Source organism: Poromitra crassiceps, assembly GCF_964638095.1.
Source record: "Poromitra crassiceps genome assembly, chromosome: 22".
Taxonomy (NCBI): domain Eukaryota; kingdom Metazoa; phylum Chordata; class Actinopteri; order Beryciformes; family Melamphaidae; genus Poromitra; species Poromitra crassiceps.
Window position 1 is genome coordinate 7,272,331 of NC_139647.1, and position 23,434 is coordinate 7,295,764.

At 44.7% G+C, this 23,434-nt stretch overlaps 1 protein-coding gene across 1 annotated transcript in view; it reads left to right on the forward strand.

Annotated features, from left to right (window-relative positions):
* The window catches only part of eys (eyes shut homolog), a gene marked incomplete at both ends in the record, with an annotated part of 311,891 nt that overhangs the window by 68,364 nt on the left and 220,093 nt on the right, over positions 1–23,434 (forward strand). The window contains 2 exons of the mRNA XM_083658278.1: positions 17,377–17,938; positions 18,549–18,665. Of these exons, the coding sequence (XP_083514404.1) occupies positions 17,377–17,938; positions 18,549–18,665 (679 nt within the window). The remainder of the gene's footprint in view (positions 1–17,376; positions 17,939–18,548; positions 18,666–23,434) is intronic.

The window sequence follows — 23,434 nt, forward strand, 5'->3', positions numbered from 1 at the left end:
ACTGGAGACAGCACAGACTGGAGACAGCACAGACTGGAGATATCACAGACTGAAGACAGCACAGACTAGAGACATCACAGACTGGAGACGGCACAGACTGGAGACGGCACAGACTGGAGACAGCACAGACTGGAGACAGCACAGACTGGAGACGGCACAGACTGGAGAGACAGCACAGACTGGAGACAGCACAGACTGGAGACAGCACAGACTGGAGACAGCACAGACTAGAGACAGCACAGACTGGAGATATCACAGACTGGAGACAGCACAGACTGCAGACAGCACAGACTGGAGACAGCACAGACTGCAGACAGCACAGACTGGAGACAGCACAGACTAGAGACATCACAGACTGGAGACAGCACAGACTGGAGACAGCACAGACTAGAGACATCACAGACTGGAGACAGCACAGACTGGAGACAGCACAGACTAGAGACATCACAGACTGGAGACGGCACAGACTGGAGACGGCACAGACTGGATACAGCACAGACTGGAGACAGCACAGACTGGAGACAGCAGCTGGCCACTGATGATGTATTGCCTCAAACAAAGCAGAGCAGTTCATCTGGTTGAATCCAGGCTGTGTGAGCTGTGCTCCTCCTGTTGGCTCTGGCCTCATTTAGCCTATGGTTATACAGCTGCTTTGAGGTATTAGGCTCTTGGAAATAGCCCACAGTTAAAATTCATTCATTGGGGTTGTAGAGAACCCAGAAAGAAATATAGGTTACATTTGCGTAGGTGGAAATAGACAAGATAACAAGTAATGCTGCTTCCTGTGTGCTACAGTAGCAGCCTATAATATTATAGCCTATGTTTATTAAAAAAAAAAAAGTTTTGTAAAATGCATTTTAAAAAGATCGATACTGGGATTTATGTATCGATACTTGTTCCTTCACATGAATATCGATTCAATATCGATATATTGATTTTTTTAACGCAGCCCTAGCAAGTTACCGTGGAAACAATTAAGCTTAGCCCCAAATCACAAATCAGAATTGTTATTTTCTCTCTTGTAAGGGGTCCTTGGCTGAAAAACATGTGAGAACCTCTGGTCGAGATGAGGCGCTGAGAGCGAGCTGCAGGCCGGCTGCCACTAGAGTGATGTGATAAATGGGTGTGTCGTCCTGCTGTCTCAGTCATCCGGTTCCGGTTGCCGAACCCAAATTTGAACTGGCCGGCGCGTTCAGACCGAAAAAAATAATTGCTTCGGAACCTGAAAAGTTGGTTCTCAGCGGAACCAAAAAATATTAGATTTTTCCATGCCGGGAACCGTGACATCATCCGTGGGCGTGTCTCATTCTAGGCTGTGAAAACGTGGAGAAAAATTATTTGCAGTGGTCTGAGGAAACCAAATGTTTAGTGGTGATTTGGGCATCTACCGAATCTCAAGAAAAGCTAGAAAGCAGTACAAGAAAGAGCAAGTCGTATGCCAAACTTGCGGAAGAGATGGCCAAGGCTGGGTTCACTCGAACGCCAGACCAAATAATTAATAAACTTAAAAAACTGAAGGACTACCGAATAATGTCCTCCCACTTTGGTTCCGCTTAAACTGGTGTGAACACGGGCTGGTTCGCCAGAAAGCACCAAGGTTCTGAGACTCCAGAACGGAGCCAGAGCCAGAACCAGAACCGTGTCTGTCTGAAAGCGGTACCAGTGGTGGAAATGGCCAGGTTTTACTGTAGGGTGGCGGCCCGAGGACGCGGTCCAGTGCCCCCCCACCGCCCACATCACAGGCTGGAGAGACAGCACAGACTGGAGACAGCACAGACTAGAGACAGCACAGACTGGAGACAGCACAGACTGGAGACAGCACAGAGTAGAGACAGCACAGACTGGAGATATCACAAACTGAAGACAGCACAGACTAGAGACAGCACAGACTAGAGACAGCACAGACTGGAGATATCACAAACTGAAGACAGCACAGACTAGAGACAGCACAGACTAGAGACAGCACAGACTGGAGATATCACAAACTGAAGACAGCACAGACTAGAGACAGCACAGACTGGAGATATCACAGACTGGAGATATCACAGACTGGAGACAGCACAGACTGGAGACAGCACAGACTGGAGATATCACAGACTGGAGACGGCACAGACTGGAGACGGCACAGACTGGAGACAGCACAGACTGGAGACAGCACAGACTGGAGATATCACAGACTGAAGACAGCACAGACTGGAGACAGCACAGACTGGAGACAGCACAGACTGGAGATATCACAGACTGAAGACAGCACAGACTAGAGACATCACAGACTGGAGACGGCACAGACTGGAGACGGCACAGACTGGAGACAGCACAGACTGGAGACAGCACAGACTGGAGACAGCACAGACTGGAGACAGCACAGACTGCAGACAGCACAGACTGGAGACAGCACAGACTGCAGACAGCACAGACTGGAGACAGCACAGACTAGAGACATCACAGACTGGAGACAGCACAGACTGGAGACAGCACAGACTAGAGACATCACAGACTGGAGACAGCACAGACTGGAGACAGCACAGACTAGAGACATCACAGACTGGAGACGGCACAGACTGGAGACAGCACAGACTGGATACAGCACAGACTGGAGACAGCACAGACTGGAGACAGCAGCTGGCCACTGATGATGTATTGCCTCAAACAAAGCAGAGCAGTTCATCTGGTTGAATCCAGGCTGTGTGAGCTGTGCTCCTCCTGTTGGCTCTGGCCTCATTTAGCCTATGGTTATACAGCTGCTTTGAGGTATTAGGCTCTTGGAAATAGCCCACAGTTAAAATTCATTCATTGGGGTTGTAGAGAACCCAGAAAGAAATATAGGTTACATTTGCGTAGGTGGAAATAGACAAGATAACAAGTAATGCTGCTTCCTGTGTGCTACAGTAGCAGCCTATAATATTATAGCCTATGTTTATTAAAAAAAAAAAAAGTTTTGTAAAATGCATTTTAAAAAGATCGATACTGGGATTTATGTATCGATACTTGTTCCTTCACATGAATATCGATTCAATATCGATATATTGATTTTTTTAACGCAGCCCTAGCAAGTTACCGTGGAAACAATTAAGCTTAGCCCCAAATCACAAATCAGAATTGTTATTTTCTCTCTTGTAAGGGGTCCTTGGCTGAAAAACATGTGAGAACCTCTGGTCGAGATGAGGCGCTGAGAGCGAGCTGCAGGCCGGCTGCCACTAGAGTGATGTGATAAATGGGTGTGTCGTCCTGCTGTCTCAGTCATCAGTGTGGCCATACAGGGGAGATCTGCACCACTCCATTGATCCGTGCCCTCAACACACACACACGCCTGTTCGTCAGTCACCCCCCGTTACGTGAGATGGACTGAGCCAGCACAATGCAGGCCTGATGTGAGAGGCCATTAGCTGGCCTGCAGTGGACACACTGCCTCCCTCAGAGCCTCACCTCTGACCCCTCTGCCCTTATTACCTGGACCCATGTGGCCCTCAGGCTTAATCCTGCATGATGTTTCTGAGCCATGCTTACCTTGAAGGCACCTCGGGGTTTCAAGAGAACCTGTTTGGTCTGTTGACTTCAGTAGAGGCCAAGAGCACGGCTTATTTGTAGACTTGCTGTTATTGATATCATATTGATGAAATTAATTTGCACCACTGCACAGATCGGAATGATGAATGTTGTTTAGGGTTATCCTCTCTCTATCAATTTAGAATGTACTAGTAAACAGTGATTAGAAATGAGTAGCGATGTAACAGCTCACGAAATTACTTGACATTTTTAGTTCAGGCTACGACAATTTTTTTCTTTCGTTTTTTTTTGTCTCAGTTTTAGTTTACAATGATAAGCGTCACACTGACAAACGGAGTCATTCTTAAAGAGACAGGCAGGTAAAAATTACAAAATTATAAATAATAAAAAAATATATTTTCGACTTTCAATAATAAAGGTTGATCTTGATAATAAAAACGATTATTCGAAAATTCGAAATTCGTTGCCCATCCCTAGTAGGTGATATGAAAACAGATGCATATCATTCCAGTACTCAGCTTTCTGAACTGATGTAGCTACCATAAGACTCCCAGTAATGACCGGCGCCTTATTTACCTCAATAACAGTCCGAACTTTATTAGAGACTGTCCATGATTTAATAATAATAATAATAATAATCATTGGATTTATATAGCGCCTTTCCAAGGCTCAAAGCGCTGACACAGGATGATTATTCGTTCACACCATTCGCGTGGCAGCCACACATTGGCGCTCAACGGCCCCTCCGAACTACCATCATTCATGTCTACATTCATACCAATCATACAAGGCAAGGAGGGTTAAGTGTCTTGCCCAGGGACACAACGATTAACAGCTGGGAGGGAGCGGGGATCGAACCGCCAACCCTTGCGTCATTGGCCGACCCGCTCTACCTCCTGAGCTAAAGCCGCCCCCCAAGTTGGCAGGTTCGTAGTATCAGGAATGCCTAAAAGTGCTTTGATCAGTATTCTGTAAATGCCTTGCTCAAATGTATACAATTACCATTTTAGGTTGATATTAGCTGATATCAAAGAGAGGAAATCTCTGCAGAACCGTGTACGTCAGGTGCGTCGGAGAAACAGGATCAGTTGAAGAGGAAGACTCCCGCACACCGACTTCACTTAAAGAAGACTTTTATTCAATAAATGCAACGTTTCGGTCAAGCGACCTTCATCTGGCATATGGTATGACAAAGACGGGAACCTGTTTAAATAGGAACCAGGAAAAGAACAATCATCCAATGGGAGCAAGGCAATTACAGTATGTAGTAGAAAGCAGACTAGCTGGGGAGCTATCAGCGAGCACACTCGCCAGATAGAAAAGGCACAGGAGTTTCAATGCCTTCGTCAGCGTTGTGACGAAGGCTTCTTGCTGAAACGCGTACGTTGTACTGGTGAAACGGAATAAAGCTTCAAAGGACATTTTTGAGTGCTGGCTCTTTCTCTCTGTCCAGCGACAGGAAGTAACCCACAGCTCGCAGGACATCAGCACCCCTGATGTTGAGGCAGGTCCTAGCACCGAGGAAAGCAGAGAGGCCAGCCAGCCAAAAAGGGAGAAGATTAGCGGTCAGAAGCCTAGAGTTAAGTGGCCAGGTGCAGCGGAAAGTAGGAAGTGGGAAGATATCAATAGTGATTTGGTTAGGATGTTAGAGAAGCTTAAAGGAACTGCTGAGAGTAAGTTGGAGAAAATGGGAGATTGTATTTATGATTATGGTAAGGAAAGGTTTGGCGTCTTTGAGAAAAGGAAGAAACTAGAGGGTGAGGTAGTTAAATCTAGGCGCCAACAAGAGATAGATAGACTTATCCAGGAGAGAAGACAGCTTAAGAGGCAGTGGAGGAAAGCTACAGAGGTTGAGAAGGAAGGCATTGATTGCTTGCAGTCAGATGTGAGGGATCGGTTGGCAGTTTTAAGAAGAGCAGAGAGCATTAGGAAAAATAGGAAAAAGAAAGAGCGAGCTAGAATAGCATTCTATAAGGATCCATTTAGATTTGTGAAGTCATTGTTTAGTAAGGAAAAGAATGGTAGCCTTATGGTACCTAAGCAGAAGCTTGAGGAATATTTGGAGGAGGTTCACAAAGATAGGGAAAGGTTTAGAGAGATGACAGTCCCAGCTGATATTCCACCTATTGGTGAAATAGAGAGCCAGTGTGATGATAGCCCACCAAGGTGGAAAGAAGTTCAAGAAGTAGTGAGACGTGCAAGGGCCTCTTCAGCCCCGGGTCCTAATGGAGTCCCCTACCGGCTGTATAAGAGTGCTCCAGATGTGTTGCAGTTTCTATGGAAGCTGATGAAGGTAGTCTGGAAGAAGCAGGTTATTCCTAAGGCATGGCGTAGAGCAGGGGGAATCTTCATTCCTAAAGAAAGGGACTCGTTAGAGATAAGTCAGTTTAGACCTATCAGTCTACTTAATGTTGAAGGGAAGGTTTTCTTTAGTGTTGTGGCACAGAGGCTGTCTAGTTATCTAGAAAAGAATAGGCTAATAGATACTTCGGTGCAAAAGGCTGGAATTCCCGGCTTCTCCGGGTGCTTAGAGCACACCAGCATGATCTGGCACCAAATCCAGTCAGCTAGGCGTGAGAAGAGAGACCTGCATGTAGTATTCTTGGACCTGGCTAATGCTTTCGGATCAGTGCCGCATAGTCTGTTATGGGAGGCCTTTGATTTCTTTAGAGTGCCAGGTAGTATAAAGAGCTTAGTTAAAGCCTACTTCTTAGATATTCAACTCTGCTTTACCACAGCAGAGTACACTACAGCTTGGCAGCAGCTGGAGATAGGCATTATGGCAGGGTGTACAATTTCCCCATTAGCTTTTACCATGGCAATGGAGATCATTATTAGGGCTTCAAAATGGGTAGTGGGTGGAGAAAGGCTGCAGGGAGGGCTGCGGCTCCCTCCAATTAGGGCATACATGGATGACATGACGACTATGACGTCAACCGCTCCATGTACTAGCAGATTGTTGGATAAGTTAAATAGTAATCTGCAGTGGGCTAGAATGAAAGTGAAGCCAAGTAAGTCCAGGAGTATTTCAATCATTAAAGGGAGGGTAGTAGGTAAGAAGTTTGTTATAAATGATGAGGTGGTGCCTACAGTGTTAGAGAAACCAGTCAAGAGTTTGGGAAGATGGTATGATGCAAGTCTCAGTGATAAGGGACAGTTTGAGGAGGTGAGGCAGGAAATGATTCAAGGTATTTCAAGTATAGACAAGTCAGGGCTCCCAGGAAAGTTAAAGTTGTGGTGTTTGCAGTTTGGATTGTTGCCTCGGTTGATGTGGCCACTGACAGTGTATGAGGTTCCCCTTTCAAAGGTAGAAAAGCTAGAAAGGATGATTAACTCATTCATTAGAAAATGGCTCGGAGTCCCACGCTGCCTAAGCAGTGTAGCCTTATATGGGAAAGGCATATTGGAATTGCCATTATCTAGCCTGACAGAGGAGTTCAAGTGTGCTAAGGTTAGACTGGAAATGACTCTGACTCAGTCAAAGGATCCAGTGGTTAGGAGTGTAGCGCCCACAGTTAAAACAGGAAGGAAGTGGAACCCAAAGGAGGCAGTACAGCAAGCACAGTCAGCTCTTAGACACAGGGATATCATAGGTCAGGTGCAGCATGGGCGTGGAGGCTTAGGGTTGTGCATAGGGAAACCTGTGTGGAACAAGGCATCAGTAATAGAAAAGAGGAAGATGGTAGTTGAAGAAGTACATAGGCAAGAGGAGGCAGTAAGATGTACTAAGGCAGTGTCGCAGGCAAAGCAAGGACAGTGGGTGAACTGGGAGAGTGTAGAGAAGAGAAAGTTGAAGTGGAGAGAGTTGTGGAGCATGGAGGCCAGCAGAATTAGATTTATTCTAGGGGCTACTTATGATGTGCTGCCATCTCCCCAGAACTTAAATCAGTGGTTGGGCGAGGATGGTGCCTGCCCGTTGTGTTCTAGTGTATGTACATTGAGGCATATACTGTCAGGGTGTAAGGTCAGTCTCTCCCAGGGGCGATACACCTGGCGTCACAACCAGGTGTTGAAATGTTTGGCAGCTGCAGTTGAGGAAAAGCGGCTAGAAGTAAATTCTCTAGTTGCTAGCAAAGAGAATAGACAGATCAAATTTGTACGTGAGGGAGAAAAGATTAGACCAATTAAGGTCAGGCACAAGTTAGGGCAGCTAAGTGTAGGTGGAGCCTGGGAAATGAGGGTTGACTTGAATGAACAGCTAGTCATCCCAGCATATATAGTTAGCACCCGGCTACGTCCGGACTTGTTACTGTGGTCTGAGGTAGAGAAGAGAGTTTATTTTATCGAACTCACAGTCCCGTGGGAAGATCGAGTTGAGGAGGCTTATGAGCGCAAGAAAGCTAGGTATGCTGAAATGGCAGCAGAGGCAGAGCAGCGAGGTTGGAGGGCTCGAGTGCGGCCTGTAGAGGTGGGCTGCCGTGGTTTTGTGGCAAAGTCCGTTATTGCCTTACTAACTGAGTTGGGCATTCGGGGACGGAGCCTGAAACTTGCGGTTAGCAACATGTCTCAGGCAGCAGAACGAGCAAGTGAATGGCTGTGGATAAGGAGGAAACATGCTAGCTGGGGAGCTCGCTAAGGTCAGATTGATTGTTTGTTGTTGGTCATGATTAACGGTCCGCATCAACAGGGCTGAATCATTGACAGTGGTGGTGTAGTTAGGGATTGTTTGTTGTTGGTCATGATTAACGGTCCGCATCAACAGGGCTGAATCATTGACGGTGGTGGTGTAGTTAGGGATTGTTTGTTGGTCATGATTAACGGTCCGCATCAACAGGGCTGAATCATTGACAGTGGTGGTGTAGTTAGGGATTGTTTGTTGGTGGTCATGATTAACGGTCCGCATCAACAGGGCTGAATCATTGACAGTGGTGGTGTAGTCAGGAATGTCATACCGAATCGACCTGGATAGCTAGGCTTAGATAGTGAGGTAATATGCAGTTGTGCGGTGGTAGCATGGAGGGGGGTGTTTCCAGGACGCTGGATTACACCGTTAAGCCTTCTTGAGGTGTCGTGGGCCTAACTTAACGAAACGTCGGTGAAGGAAGGTGCCCACTTGAAAACCCCAATGACATGCTTCATACTGCTGTTGGCTAGGGTAGGTAACTGGTGATTTGTGTCTTGTTTATTAGTTTGTTAGCCTGTTAGCTTGTTTTATTCTGGATTGGGCTTCTAAATGTGTTTTTCCTCGGATTTTGGCACAAGGGATAGTAACATCTTGTCCTGTGTATTAATTAATACTCTACTCAATTATGTAGTAGACCCATGGAGCAAATCCGTGCAAATCACTACACTGCAAGTGTCAAACAATTACAATTACAGTAAATGGGGGCATGGTGGCTCAGTGGTAGAGCTGTCGCCTCACAGCTAGAAGGTCCTGGGTTCGATTCTCACCTGGGACGCTGTGAGCGCTGAAGGAATGCGTGCCCGTCCGCATGTCCTCGAGTGCCCACCGCCCGGGTGGGGTCGTCAAAAGGGCCTTTCTGTGTGGAGTTTGCATGTTCTCCCCGTGCCCCCTGGGGGTTTACTTCATATAGGAACCCCTCACCAAAACATGCAATATCCTGGTTGCTAATGTGGTGCCGCCTCTGGTCGTTAGGTGCGCCTCTTCGGAGGGAGGGGAACTGGTTGGAATAACGTGAACCTCCCACGTGCTATGTCCTACCGGTGAAGCTTCCCCTGTCAGGTGAAAAGAAGCGGCTGGCTAACTGCCCATGTCTCGGAGGAAGCATGGAGCCAGTTTCGGGGGGGGGGAAATTACAGTAAATATTCAAACACAATTCCCAAGTCAATATTAGCTGAAAAACATTACTGCCATACTAATATACTATCTATCCTGCATCAGTGCTGCACTATTGGCAATTATTTCTTAAATGCTACGCAGTCAAAACTAAATGAACAGAAAGATCGCTTCTCTCAAGGAAGTCATTCCATGTGCCATCTGGCTGAAAAAACTCAATTCCTCTAGCAATCAATTTCAGGTCGCAGCAACCGTTCAAGTGCAGCAAGCTTGGAGGTAGGGTTGCTGCTGGAAAAAAAATACAATTTAAAGCACATTTATAAAAACAACTAGAACAACAACTATAAAACAACAGTTTCTGCAAGCGCTGTTTTGGATTGGACAGAGCTAAAAAAAGAGTTATATTAAATGTTAGGTCACTTGAAGTCCAGTCCAACTGTGTTTAGCAGATGGGACCCTGTTCTGTAAGAGACTTTTTAATAATTCGGTCTTCTCCCATCGCAGGCTCAGAGGCCGATTTCAGGAGAACATAGAAGAGGTATTGCTCATCTTTTAGGGTGAATTTGAGTGTTAATTAGACTATGTAGACTAGCACACCTCCTACGATACATGTGCAGTCACCAGCTGCTTCTTTTCACCTGGCAGCGAGGAGTTTCACCGGCATTTTCTTTTTTTTCTACATCAATATTTGATATTGTGTAGGCTAAAGGAAACCGCCAACAGGATCTTTTTGTGTGAGATAATTGGAGCACAAGAAGACTGTGTTGAGACCAGTGGGCAAACCCACCCCCTTCCCTCTGATGCTGCGGATGTGAATTGAAAAGCTGTAGTTCCTTGAATGGCCAATAGGCGTCGAGGGCAGTAGGCATTCCCCCCCCATGCAGAGGTGTAGTGCTATCTGGAGATGTGGGGGAATGCACCTATAGCTCTATGGGGAACACCCCCCCCCAGCGCACACGAACACACACACACACACACACACACACACACACACACCAATGAAGCGAGCAAATACGCGTTATTATGGAACTAGGGCTGCAACTAACGATTATTTTGATAATCGATTAATCAGTAGGGTTAGTTGTCGATTAATCGATTAATCGGATAAAAAAATGCACTGATATTGTTTCCATCCGTTTATTGAAAAACAACTTTTTTTTTGTTAAACAAAAACCCACCGGGCTTTGCTACATCAAATAGCTTTGACACGGCATGAACGAATACAAAATACATACAAATGTATGGTGTAAGTGCAAAAGATATCTTCATATCTTCTTAAATAAAGTGCTAGGAGGAATTTCAAATCTAGCTACAACCTCCTCCAACCACTCTGCGATGTTGGGAGCTGTATGTCTCTCGTGCAGAGGCATGGTGGTCAGGGAGTTTGCCTGCATGACCCAATCAACACAGAAAGAGCAGGCCAAGTCGAGAGATCCTCTCCACAACAGAACCTATACGCAACACAGACTAGCCCACAGGATGAGTACAATGTGAGTCTGCTAAATACAGAGACAACCCAGCCCTGTAGACACAAACAGACTGTAGCAGCTATAGTAGACACAAACAGACACACTGTAGCAGCTATAGTAGACACAAACAGACTGTAGCAGCTATAGTAGACACAAGCAGACAGACTGTAGCAGCTGTAGTGTAGCACACACACCAATGAACAAGGGACAACAACCCCTCTTTTAGTTTACATACCAAGTCTGCTCTACCATTAACGTTAGCAAGCTAACGTAACGTTAACTAGCCGGTCGGCTTAACACACCATGCTTGTCGACCTGGGTGCGGGCGCATCAGCTGTTAACGTTAGATAAACGAAACAAACTATCTGAGTTTACATACCACGTCTGCTCTACCACTACGTTAGCAAGCTAACGTAACGTTAACGAGCCGGTCGGCTATAACGTTAACGTTGTCGACCTGGGTGCGGGCGCATCGCCTGTTAACGTTAGATAAACAAAACAAACTATCTGCTGTGAGACGAACATTTCCACTTCAAACAACAATACACATGGGTCTAATAATGTAACATTAGTTTACATGCATATCGAGTTTGTAGTAGTATAACGCTAAGTTAAGTTAACTTACCCGGCTCCTGAGCTCCCTTCACCATCATAGACATATATATGTCTATGTTCACCATCATCCAATGATCCAACATGTTTGTGTTTAAGGTGTTCACGCAGGGCCGTTGTGCTTCCATGCCATGCAAGATCGGCTTTGCACATTTTGCACGTAACAGACTTTTTATTTCCAGTTAATATGAAGTGCTCCTAAACTTGCGAAGTTTTGGGTCGAGCTGCTTTCTCGTTCTCAACTTGTTTGTCGTTTACTGCGCGTGCGCAAGGCGAGTGACGTAGTCGGCTCCGCGACAGCGGGGCCAGGGAGTGACGTAGCCAGCACTGCGCCGCAGCAGCTGCGGTCAGCTGTTGTTAATATCAACAAAACAGATGGCTCTGCGGTCCAACTAATCGCGAGGCAACGAATCGATAATCAAATTCGTTGCCAACGAATTTAATCATCGATTTTAATCGATTTAATCGATTAGTTGTTGCAGCCCTATATGGAACCCACCGCGGTTCCGGCAAATCCGCGGCCTGTGCCCGCCTACGCAGCAGTCAAGTTCCGGGATTGGCCAGGAGCGAGTCTTTTATTCCCTTTTGACAGCTCGGATCTCCCACATCACAAACACTGCGCCCAGCCCGGCGATTTTATTAACGGCCCCGAACAAAATAATTTCCGCTTGTGAAACAAATGTTAGTGTCAATATAAATCATAGGCAGCGCGAGGGGGGGGCATCACGCATGGGACAAAAGCACATAAACAGCTCGACTTGCACTATATGAGATAAGAAAGGCCACATCTGGCCATGAAATAAAATATTACATTATGATGCATAATATGCTCAAAATTATTATAATTATCGCTGGTATGGCCAAATTGAGATAATTTTCCATTCCTTCGTCACAAAGAAGTAATGCTCACCTCTATTCGGTCAAGGCAGCCGTGCAGGTCTCCATGCACTGTGCATTCATGTTGCAAATCTGAGTATATTTAGAAACCATTACTGCCAGCTCCATATGTATGTATGTATGTATTGTTTGTGTGTATTGTATTGTATGTAGGTATGTCCACGTATGTCCTGTTTGTTTTGGGGACTACGGATGGAAATTAGCCTCGTGCCATGTGCAACGTGTTCGAGCCTCGTGCTCGAGTCTCGTGCTAAATCCGGCAATTTTTACACTCTGATTATGTTCTTTGTGTCCATTAATTTTGCACTGTCCCGTCTAAATAAACAAATCAACAATTCCACGACAAAACAACATCGCCAGCTCAGATTTTTCATTTGTTTTGTTTTCTCCAGATAGTCCCGTATTCTGCTTTAACACGCTTTCTCTAACTTGGCCCAGTTGTCCTTATGGCCGCTGGTAGATGCGTTCCATAACACACAGTCAGAATGTAGGCTATTCTGTTGCACACTGAATGTCTGTTGATGAGTTAATTGTAGCAATATAAGTTCATATTCTCAGCTTGTAGCGTACGAATCGGGAGCTGTAACAGAGATCAAAGCGGCTGGATGGATCAGGTGAGCTGGCTCTGCCCAATTACGCACAGGGGGGAGACCCACGGCTTCAATGCACAGATGAAATATCATCAAAGTTGGCAATTGATTTTTACTGCAGCCACCCACGGCTCAACATTTCTGCACTCCTCCAGTGCCCATGACATTATTCAGGTGTTTGTTGTTTTTCTTCTTCCTTGGGAAGAACCACAGTGGGTTCCATAATAACTAGGGGTGGGGGAAAAAATCGATTCACCTAAGTATCGCGATTTTTAATGTCACGATATTTTGGATCGATCTTTTATTCCAGAATCGATAATCGCAAAAAAAAAAAAAAAAAAAATTTTTTTTTTTTTTTGGGTGCTTGCAGTCAGGCCACTCACTGAACAGCAGGCCAGGCGCCGCCTACTGGTTTACTAGTGGTTTTATTACTTTATTAGTTAGTCTGAAGTAATAATTACACTTCAGGGTTAAAGTGGGTGCATCTCATTGTAAAATTGGACTTCAAACGGCCCAAATCTGGCTTCAAACGGCCAAAATTGGGCTTCAAATGGCCCAAATTTCACGCGCGTCGGCCCATATCGGCCTGGCCTGCTTGGTATCTAATGCCAGCCTGAATTATGATCCCAGTCCGCCCCTGTTTTTAACTATATCGCCCAGCCCTACTCATGATATATAATATACAGTCTCTAGTGTATGATTCAACTTTTCCCATGTTCTAATCTAGTGTAAAAAAGCAAACAAACTGAAAAAAGAAAAGAAAAAAATAAACAAAAATCGCAATAAATCGTAATATCGAATCGCAATAATCGTAGAATCGCAATACTTAAGAATCGCAATATAAATCGAATCGGCACCCAAGAATCGTGATAGTATCGAATCGGGAGATAAGTGAATCGCCACAGCCCTAATAATAACGCATCGCAGTCACACTCTTCTTCATGCTGTCAATAATAACGCACAAAACACCCCTTGGAGAAGTGCGGGAACGCCGTTCCCCTGCGTTACATTAGCACTACACCTATGCCCCCATGTTAAAATGCCCAACTTTGTAACAGGATTAAACATCTTTCCAGTCGGGGGCAAAACACGGTTTTGGTCTATATAGCTAATTTCACCTTTTCATAACAAATGTAGGGGGTCCATTTTTATATAACTCGCCCGTTTGGAGGAAAATAGATGATAGAAAAGGGGGTGATCGACAGATCGCCTGTCCAGTGATCATGCAGCTTGCCGATCACGGACCAATAGCAGGTGGAGCTGTGGCTCTGGGAAGCTCCCATCTCACGTGAGGTGCGGAAGGACTCAACCCATTCCCTCCCACTCTGCTGAAGAAAAATCAAGATGGTGACGGCCAACGTTGGAACCGGTTTGAACTCCGCCAGGGAGAAGAAATTGAATGGGATAGCTATGTCCATATTATTTATGTCTATGGTTGAGACTAGAAACAGCTAGAAGAATGTTCTTTATAGTTCAGTCCAGTTCCCTCAGTGCAGTTTATAAAGCAACAAAAATATTCCACTTCAGGATTTCCATGTTACCACTTACCAGTTCAATGCAGTTCAGTTCACTCAACAAAAATACTCCATTCTGGGGTTTCCCTGTTATCCAAGAAAAATAACTTGGACCCAAGGAAACAATTGTGTGTATATATATATACAGCTAAAGCTGCTAATTTTTTTTAAGGGGAACCTGAATGCTGTTCGCCCTCTCGTTCTCACCGTTCCCTCAACGTTTACTCTGGGAAGTCCATTCCCAGACATTCCCCCCCATTTCCACCACTGGTATAGACTAGGCGTGCACCGATCGATCGGCAAGCAATCTGTATCGGCCGATTTTGACCTCAAATATGCGATCGGCTGATTGCCGATATTTTCTTATATTATTATTATTATTATTATTTTATTTTTATTTTTTTAATAAAAAAAAGCCCTATCACTAATCAGGCTTTCCAACGATATAAAATACAATGCCAATTGGTATTATTAAAGGGGAGAAATAATCGACCGAAATAACGTTTCCAAACTTTTTTTGAGGAGTTTATATATTGGTGATCGGTAATCGTTGATCGGTCGATGATCGGTTGGGCAGATATTTCCCATAGGCGATCGGCAATCGGTGATGACCGGTGGCAAAAAACGTGATCGGTGCACCCCTAGTATAGACATATCCGGCAAATTTCAGTATATTGGCAGTATCTTGAAAGTACGTAGGTTGAAACACACATAAGTAGTCTGTCGACTTTGTCATGGTATGTATGATCATCATACCCTGAAGGATAGGCGTACTTTGAGTATATTTTCAGTAACATTTCTCCAAAAATATATTCTGGAAAATGTATTGTTTGCAGCATGGGCTAGCTCTGATGGGCTAGCTCTGATGGGCTAGCTCTGATGTGGCTCTGATGTCATTGACTTGTGTCTCTGAGGATGAGCAAACCTGTGAACTGACTTGATTTCTTCTCAGTATGAAAGATGTCTTTCTCAGACAGGCTGCAGGCAAAACTCTGACTGGAAATGAATCACTTACATTCCAAACTAAAATGTTGGTATTCCCTGGGGTCATATAATTGATGCCCTGCATTTGAAATGCTGAGTAAACATTTTCTCCACTCAGACTTTTTTGTAACCTGAGAATAAGTAAATCAGTTCAATTAGTGTGAAGATCTGTGTCTAACAAGTGCTGAGAGGAACATCCGTAACACTTCAATGATCTGCAGTTGTTAAGCGTCTTTAACAACTCTCTTCATTTAACAACTCTCTGATTCATCTTTAACAACTCTCTGATTCATCCTTCACAACTCTCTTGATTCATCTTTAACAACTCTCTGATTGGTCTTTAACAACTCTCTGATTCATCCTAATCAAGTCTTCTGGGTTCCCACCGTCCTCATCACAATGCCTGCTATTTCATTTATCACTCCCCCCTGTGTCGATATCGCTGTTCCATATTTATTAGCACTTTATGACTTTATCGCCATGCAGTTTTTCATATCAGTCCTTGTGAGCCGATCGAGGAGTGGAAATGTGCACTTTGCAGGGAGCGATTCCATCTCTACTTCAGCGGTTCCCAACCTCTTTCGACTCATGGCCCGCTTGGAAATCTCAAAAATGTACGGAGGCCAAAGTAAAAGGAGCTGCCCATCAGCACCGCACAGAAATCTCAAACTAAAAGTGAGGGGCTGTCTGCAATAGGCTAATTCATGAATAACTGATTTCAAATTATTCAACAATGGAGAAATGCCTTCTCATCAGGGTGGGAAATTAGCGGGGGCTCGGGGCTTTTTGCCACAAAAAAATCAGATATTGCTCTTATTGCCCCGTTAAAATAAAACAGAACCGTGACTCGAAATGGCCAAAGTATCACGCAACATTGCAAAATAGAAGAACTAATATAGCCTATTTCCCAACATTTGATAAAATTGTCCTGGAAATTATACAAAATGCATGCCCCCGAAACATATTTCACAGGGGCAAAAAAAGCCCCTGTTAAAAAAAAGTTAATTTCCTACCCTGCTTCTCATACATTAATAAAAATAATCATAATCATAATCATAATAATAATAATACTATTTCCCCCCGTAATGTTTTGCAAATGACTTGGCGGCCCACTTGTGATACCGTCACGGCCCACCAGTGGGCCCCGGCCCACACGTTGGGAATGGCTGCTCTACTTTGTTGTTTTCTCTGGTGTATGGGTAAGAAAAGGGCCTAAGGGAAGAAAGACAATGCTGCCTGCTTTAAGTGAGGCAGCAGGCAGCAGAGAGAAGATCTGATCTGACATTGTCACTGTGTATAAAGTGAAGGGAGGCCGAGGCTGTGACACACTGGGTGGTCAGCAGCACTGTATCTGATTATGACACAATGAAACAATGGGGGTGGTGGGTGGTGGGGGGGGGGGGGGGTTGTTGCGGGGGGGGGTAGCGTGATCCTCACATGCACTACATCCTGCTGGTGAAACTCCTCACTGTCAGGTGAAAAGAAGTGGCTTGCACATGTATCGGAGGAGGCATATCGTCGCTGTCCGATGACAACCACCCCTCTCCAAAACGGCAACTTTTCAGGAAATGAACAAAACGCTGTGCTCTTAAAATACTGAACAGCACAAGTCTGAGGCACAAAGTCCCAGTGCTGTCATCAGTGATGTCATAAATGCTATATATGCTGTTTGCAAAGCACTAATCGAGCCTTTCTTTTTCCTCAGGTTGTTATTGACCATGGCATTGCATCATTTGGACTTCTTGGACCCAGAAAAGTATGTCATGACTTGACGTTGGATACTAGCCCTTTAACCTTGGCCATTCCTCAGAAGACTCAAACTGGCCTTCAAAGTCCCAGATTGATGTTGGATTAATCAGCAAGAGAGAAGAAACATGGAGAGATTATTATCTGGCTTGATTACTCTTCTTACTGCCTATGTGAGCTACGTTGCCCAGACACATTGCCAATCAATTTGCAACAGGCAAGCGTCACTTGAATGGCACGTTCAACAGCACACAGTTCAGCTGAGATGGACACTCACGGAAAACATCTGCGGGAACGTTGCCCAGTGTTGGCGTTCTCAGGAGGGCGACAGCGGGACACCGTTCAGCCTCCCGCAGATATGCCCCCTTCAGTTACAACAGGGAGACAAACTGATGCTGTCTGCCGACGACGTCCTCCAGTCATACGGTGTCAAACTCCTCGACGTGTCAAAAGAGAGCTTCGAACGTTGCTCCGCAGACGGACCGTTAGAAGGTCAGTTTATTTTCCCGCACCATCTCAACGAGACGTGGGAGCACGTGGGAGCGAAGTGGCTCGCCCCGGGTCACCGTTACTTCCTCGCCCTGCACGAGGGAGATGCGCAGCTCTGTAAGCTGGGTCTGAGGCTCCACGTGTGGGTGAGGAGGCAGCTCTGCCACACGTCTCCGCTGCTCCCACTTTGTTGGGGGAACGGTGTTTGTCAAAGCGGCCTCTGGGAAGATGCATACCGCTGTCGGTGCCGCCGGCACTACTCGGGCAGCTGGTGTGAAGCGTCTGATGCATGTCTGGGTAAGCCCTGTGAAAACAAAGGCGTTTGTCTGAGCAATGCATCCACACTTCCAAGCCACACAACCTACACCTGTTTGTGTCCTCCACATTTTACAGGTAAGGAAAAATCAATCGATAAAAAAAAATCCTTCCAAATATTGTGCTCTCTGAATAACTGCTATACTTTGATTTACTATAACTATATCATAAGACACATCTATGTTGGTGTTCTCCCATGTATTTATTTTTAAACCATGCAATATAGTAGATATTGTAGGGGGGCAGTGGTGGCCCAATGGTTAGAGAAGTGAGCTTGTGACCAGAAGGTCGTCGGTTCAATCCCCAGGACACGCAGGATAGATCGGGGGGGGGGGCTTATACAAGTTACATACAAATGTCCTGTATGTAACTTGTATAAGCTGTACTGTGACAATAAAAGTCATTCTGATTCTGAACAAGGTTTCCCAGCACATCCTGTGGACATGCTAAATTGGCTAGCCACATCTTTTGTTTAGCATTCTTCTGCTTAATGGTTCTCTTATGCTGCCACTTCTCACAGGTGTGTGCAGGTATGCATTTGTCACATGCCAAGGTACAATGTGCCGCCCCACACACAACAGCAGCAGACCTAGGGGAAACACTGATTGTTTTTCAGAAACAATTGTAATTAAAATGACCAGTAATCTGTGCAATTCCCTTTGTTTTATGGGTCACTATTTTGTTTTAGGGGTTAACTGCTCTGATGTCACCGGGAAAGAAAACTGCGATAGAGTTTGTCCGAATGGGACGTGTGTTCCAGTGTCGCCTGCCTCCTTCAGATGCGTCTGTGACACAGGAGACTCTGGTAAGCAACTCTGTTATTTGGCTGCTTGTGCAGTATCTGTAACAGAGATGGATAGGCCCTATCACTAGCAAACCTGCTGTGAGAGTGAAAAGCCAGTCTTTCAAGGCTCAAATCACATCATATATATAATACAGCTACTCACTTTTTCAGAGACTATACACTGCAAAATATGATGCAGCATCCCAGCTCCATATGCAGTGTCATATCAGTTGGCCTGAGGGGGCTGCTATCGTTAAAGGTTGCAATAGACTACTTGCACAACTCCACTACTTCCTGAAATGAGTAGGGCATCTTGGTTTCCTGTCCTACACTATTGGATGAACTGATTAATGTCAGGTGTGCCTGACTGCTGCAGTCACAACAACCGTGATCAGGCACACCTGACATTAATCAGTTCATCCAATAGTGTAGGACAGGAAACCAAGATGCCCTACTCATTTCAGGAAGTAGTGGAGTTGTGCAAGTAGTCCATTGGCAGCTTCAAAAACCATATATCTTTAAAAGATCATCAGTTCTTTATGTGCCAGTGCTTGAGACCTGGTCCCACTATACATACATACATACATACATACATGTACATACATACATAAATACATACTGTACATACATACATACTAGTGCTGTGCGATTTGGGGAAAAGGTGCGATTTGCAATTACCGTCACGGTATCACAGACTAAAATAGCTACCGTACATGAAATATATAAAAATTTAAAATATATTAAAAGATAAATAAATAAAACCATTTGAAATAAAACTATCTTTCAAAAAATATAAAACATTTTATGAAGAGAATTCAGCCTATATATTTTTTATAATAAAATCTTTACAAATTATATAGACATGTTCTGTACTCTTCACAACATCCTGTGATATCAGTCTATGTTTGAGACATTTGCCTGTCTCAAAAATAAAAAATATAAACTGCAGCACTGTGTTACAGCAATGTTGCCAAAGTCAATGAGGAATCGCGTTAAATAATTGTGCTCTCAATCTCAAATAATCGTGGTTATGATTTTTGACATAATCGAGCAGCCCTAAGATAATGTCAAATAAATTTACTTTCTATCCACCTTATTTTTGAATGCCCCACTGTAAAAAAATAATTGTGGGTACAAGGTCCGGTTTAACGTGACTTATTGTTGCAGCTTGCCATTTCCTTTGTTAGACTCGGCTGCAGACCCGAATTATAAACCGGAAGCTGGAGTACGTTATAAAAGTTATAAATATAGTCACGTTATAAACAACTAACCAACGCTGGGGGTCCGTATGGAAACGGTGTTACTCGAAATGGTTAAAAGTTAAATCAATTTGGTCATTCAGTGGCGTTTTACTGCCATGTAAAGTAACTATTACGCTAGCCGCTAGCATTAGCCACAGTAGCCGACTACCCACAATGCATTACGTTATCCCAGCACCCGAACGACACGGCTGTAGAGCAGAATGGCTCTGCTGTCAAATCCTCATAGACGTTTTTTTTTGTCAAGTTAAAACAGTCTATTACACCGGAAGCGGAAGAAGCACCCATCAGGCATCATGGCAGCTAGAAATAAGGTGGATATGTTCAGTGTGCAAACTCCTGAATGATTTCAAAGAGGGGATCAGTCCACATTACCACAACTGACATTATCAAGCCAGTTTTCACAATTCTCCTCTGGAGCCAAATATAATTATTTCCTTCACTGTGATTGAGCTTGGGGCTCTTGTGGGGGCACGGGATAGTCCTTGTGAGCTGCTATAAGCTTGTTTATGAGACAATACTGCTTCACCCATTAGTTGGGTAATGAGTGTCATTTCCCGCACTAACGTACATATTTAGGTTAATGATTATCACCCACAAATGGGTTACAGGACCTGCCTTCTCTCCCGGGTGCCCTGGATAACACTGTCGGCTCGACAAACAAGCCTGCGATGAACTGTCTTGAGTAGAAACTGCAGGTGGCTTCCACACACTGATTCATTGTTTTGTTTGGAGCACAATTTGTCCTGGCAACAGTCTTGAAGTTTCATCGCTTTGCCTGTGGCGTCCAACCCAGGCTTTCAACGTATTATTTGGGTGATGTCTCTCAAGGTTACTTCCAGCACTCGCTGCAATTATTCCTTTTGGCTCAGTGAAGCCAATTAGAGGAAGGAAAATGTCTCAGATTCCCTATCATCATTACTATTACTGATAATGTACAACACTGTGTCTGCTTGACAAAAGGGGGGTTCCTCCGTACATAACCCCCCACTAAAAACATGCAGAAGATCATCATCCGACCAGTGACGTCGACAACATCTGAAGTTGGTCCAATGAAGGTCCCCGGGCGCTGGAAAGAAAAAGCGACCACTGCTGCTCCTGGCCTGCCCCCTGGAGGAAAGGACAAGCCCGGATGGGTCAAATGCAGAGGACATATTTCACCGGCCACCGTCGGCATGAGAGTGTGTAGTGGCCGCATGCATGTGTGTTGTAGTGTGTTCGTGTGACAATAAAGACGGGCTGCCGTCTGAAATCGTGTTTTTGTTTAAAAATGCGGTTTTGGAAAAATGCATTCTGAACCCAAGCTCTCGTAGACCATCTAACCCTCGGCTTGGGAAATTAATATTATGTGGAGTAGGGCTGCACGATATTGGAAAAAACTGACATTGCGATATTCCCCACCCCTGCGATATATATTGCGATATGAAAAAATAGAGATTTTCACCAGATTACCAGAATAGCTCTATTTTAAAGAAAATAATACTTCTAGATTGATTTGGGTGATTTTGTAGAGGAGTCCATCTGATATTGAGAGGGAAATTATGTATTTTAATGTTTCTCAACCACTGGGCTGTGGCCTACTGGTAGGCCTCAGAGCACCATCTATCAGGGTTCATACACATTTTGACCAATGGATTTCCATGACTTACATACATGAAAAAGTGAGTGAGTTATGACATTCTACTTTAAAAATGTCACTAGCCTACATTTCACTTAGTGTACTGCAGCTTTTAAAGCCAGGGAAAGACAACATGTATGCCGTATCATCACCATATTTTACCATATCCAACATCTAAGACCATATAGTCTCATATCACAATATTGATATACAATTGATATATTGCCCACCCCTAATATTGAGTGCCAGAATCTACCGTTTCAATAAATCAACAATGAAACACCCCTGCCACTTTACACACTTGGTCTGACCCCCCGGAAACCCCCTCCAGAAACTACCAAGTGGTACACTCCGCATCTCTGGAGTTCCGGTTTTGGAGCGCACCGCAGTACAGACAGAGACGACGATTCACATGTAGCAGCACTGGTGACAAACAATTCATTCGTGAAAAGTAATAAATATACATTTAATTGCCAAGATATGTCTCTTGTCTTTTTATTTTCACTGAAATGTTTTGTGTAAATGAGTCGCTATGTATGATTAACTCAACCCAGGTCCTTACACATCAAGAGCGAATATATGGCACGAAATTGCGATGCGAGTTTTGACCCACCTGTCAATCACAGCCACAGATGTGTACACGTCGGAAGCGAACTACTGAAAAATCGACCGTGGTTCGAAAAAATAAACACCGCAATAACGCTCGGCGAAACTTCGCCGTTGGTATGCACGGTTGCATTGACTGATATAGGTTCGGATAATATTATTGACGTGCAAATTAATCGCACGAAAAAAACGCTCCCTATGTGTAGGACCTGGCATCATCAGAGCCTGAGGGGGAGAGAGAGCTGCGGTGATACACGGACAACTTCTCAGTAATAATCACTTTAGCCTTCTTGTCATTATATTATGTTGCTGTCTTGCTTGTTGGTGTTTCAAGAGTTAAATATCTCCACTCCACAGACATGTTTGAGTTACAGCAGCCAGCCTGCTAGTGCGCTGCAACCTGTGGACACATCCGCCTACGCAATCACCAGGGCCGATTTTACACTTCATGGGCCCCTGGGCTATTCATCTCTGCAGGGCCCCCCACTCAAGCGGAAGGGGGGGCTTCGGCGGCGCCTGAGTGTTTTTTTTTAACCTTTTTTAGCCGTATTTAAAGGAATATTTAATTTTAAATCAACATTAGGATTATACTGTTGTGATGTCATTATTCAGTATCTTCTCCTTTTCTCACTAACTTTCATGTCACCACCTGCTCTCCTGTCAGCATTCTAACTTACAAACACAAACTGTAGGTTTAGCCATCATGTTCTTTCATAAACAGCCTGATTGGAAAGAAAACATTGCCACTGAGATGTCACAACAAGCACTTTTATTATTATTATTTAGTATTTATTATTGCTGTTATTATTACAGTGCACACACACATTCTCACAATTATTGCACAAATCAATCAAGCAGTATTCAAGTCTGTTCGTACCTGAAATGTCTTCTTCCTGACTTTTGCCGTGGCAAAGCGTTTGACTAGAGTGGTGAAGTCCAATGTTCTAACAATGTCACTTTCCAATGACATCAATGTCAAGTGGGTGAGCCTTTCCTCCTCTCGCTGTTCCGACCTCCCCTCTCCCAGCCCCCATGCCTAAACCTAACCTCCCCCAGACCCTAACCCAAAACCTAACCTCTCCCACCCCCACGCCTAAACCTAACCTCCCCCAGACCCTAACCCAAAACCTAACCTCTCCCACCCCCACGCCTAAACCTAAGGTCGGCATTGCGAGTGGTCGGCATAGCGGGTGGACACCATCTCACAGTCGAAAAAAAATTGAATGGCGTCAGTAAAAAAAGCATTTTTTGCGAAGACCCTGGACAGGGGGCCCAAAAAAAAAACATCAAGGGTCCCCAAAAAAAAA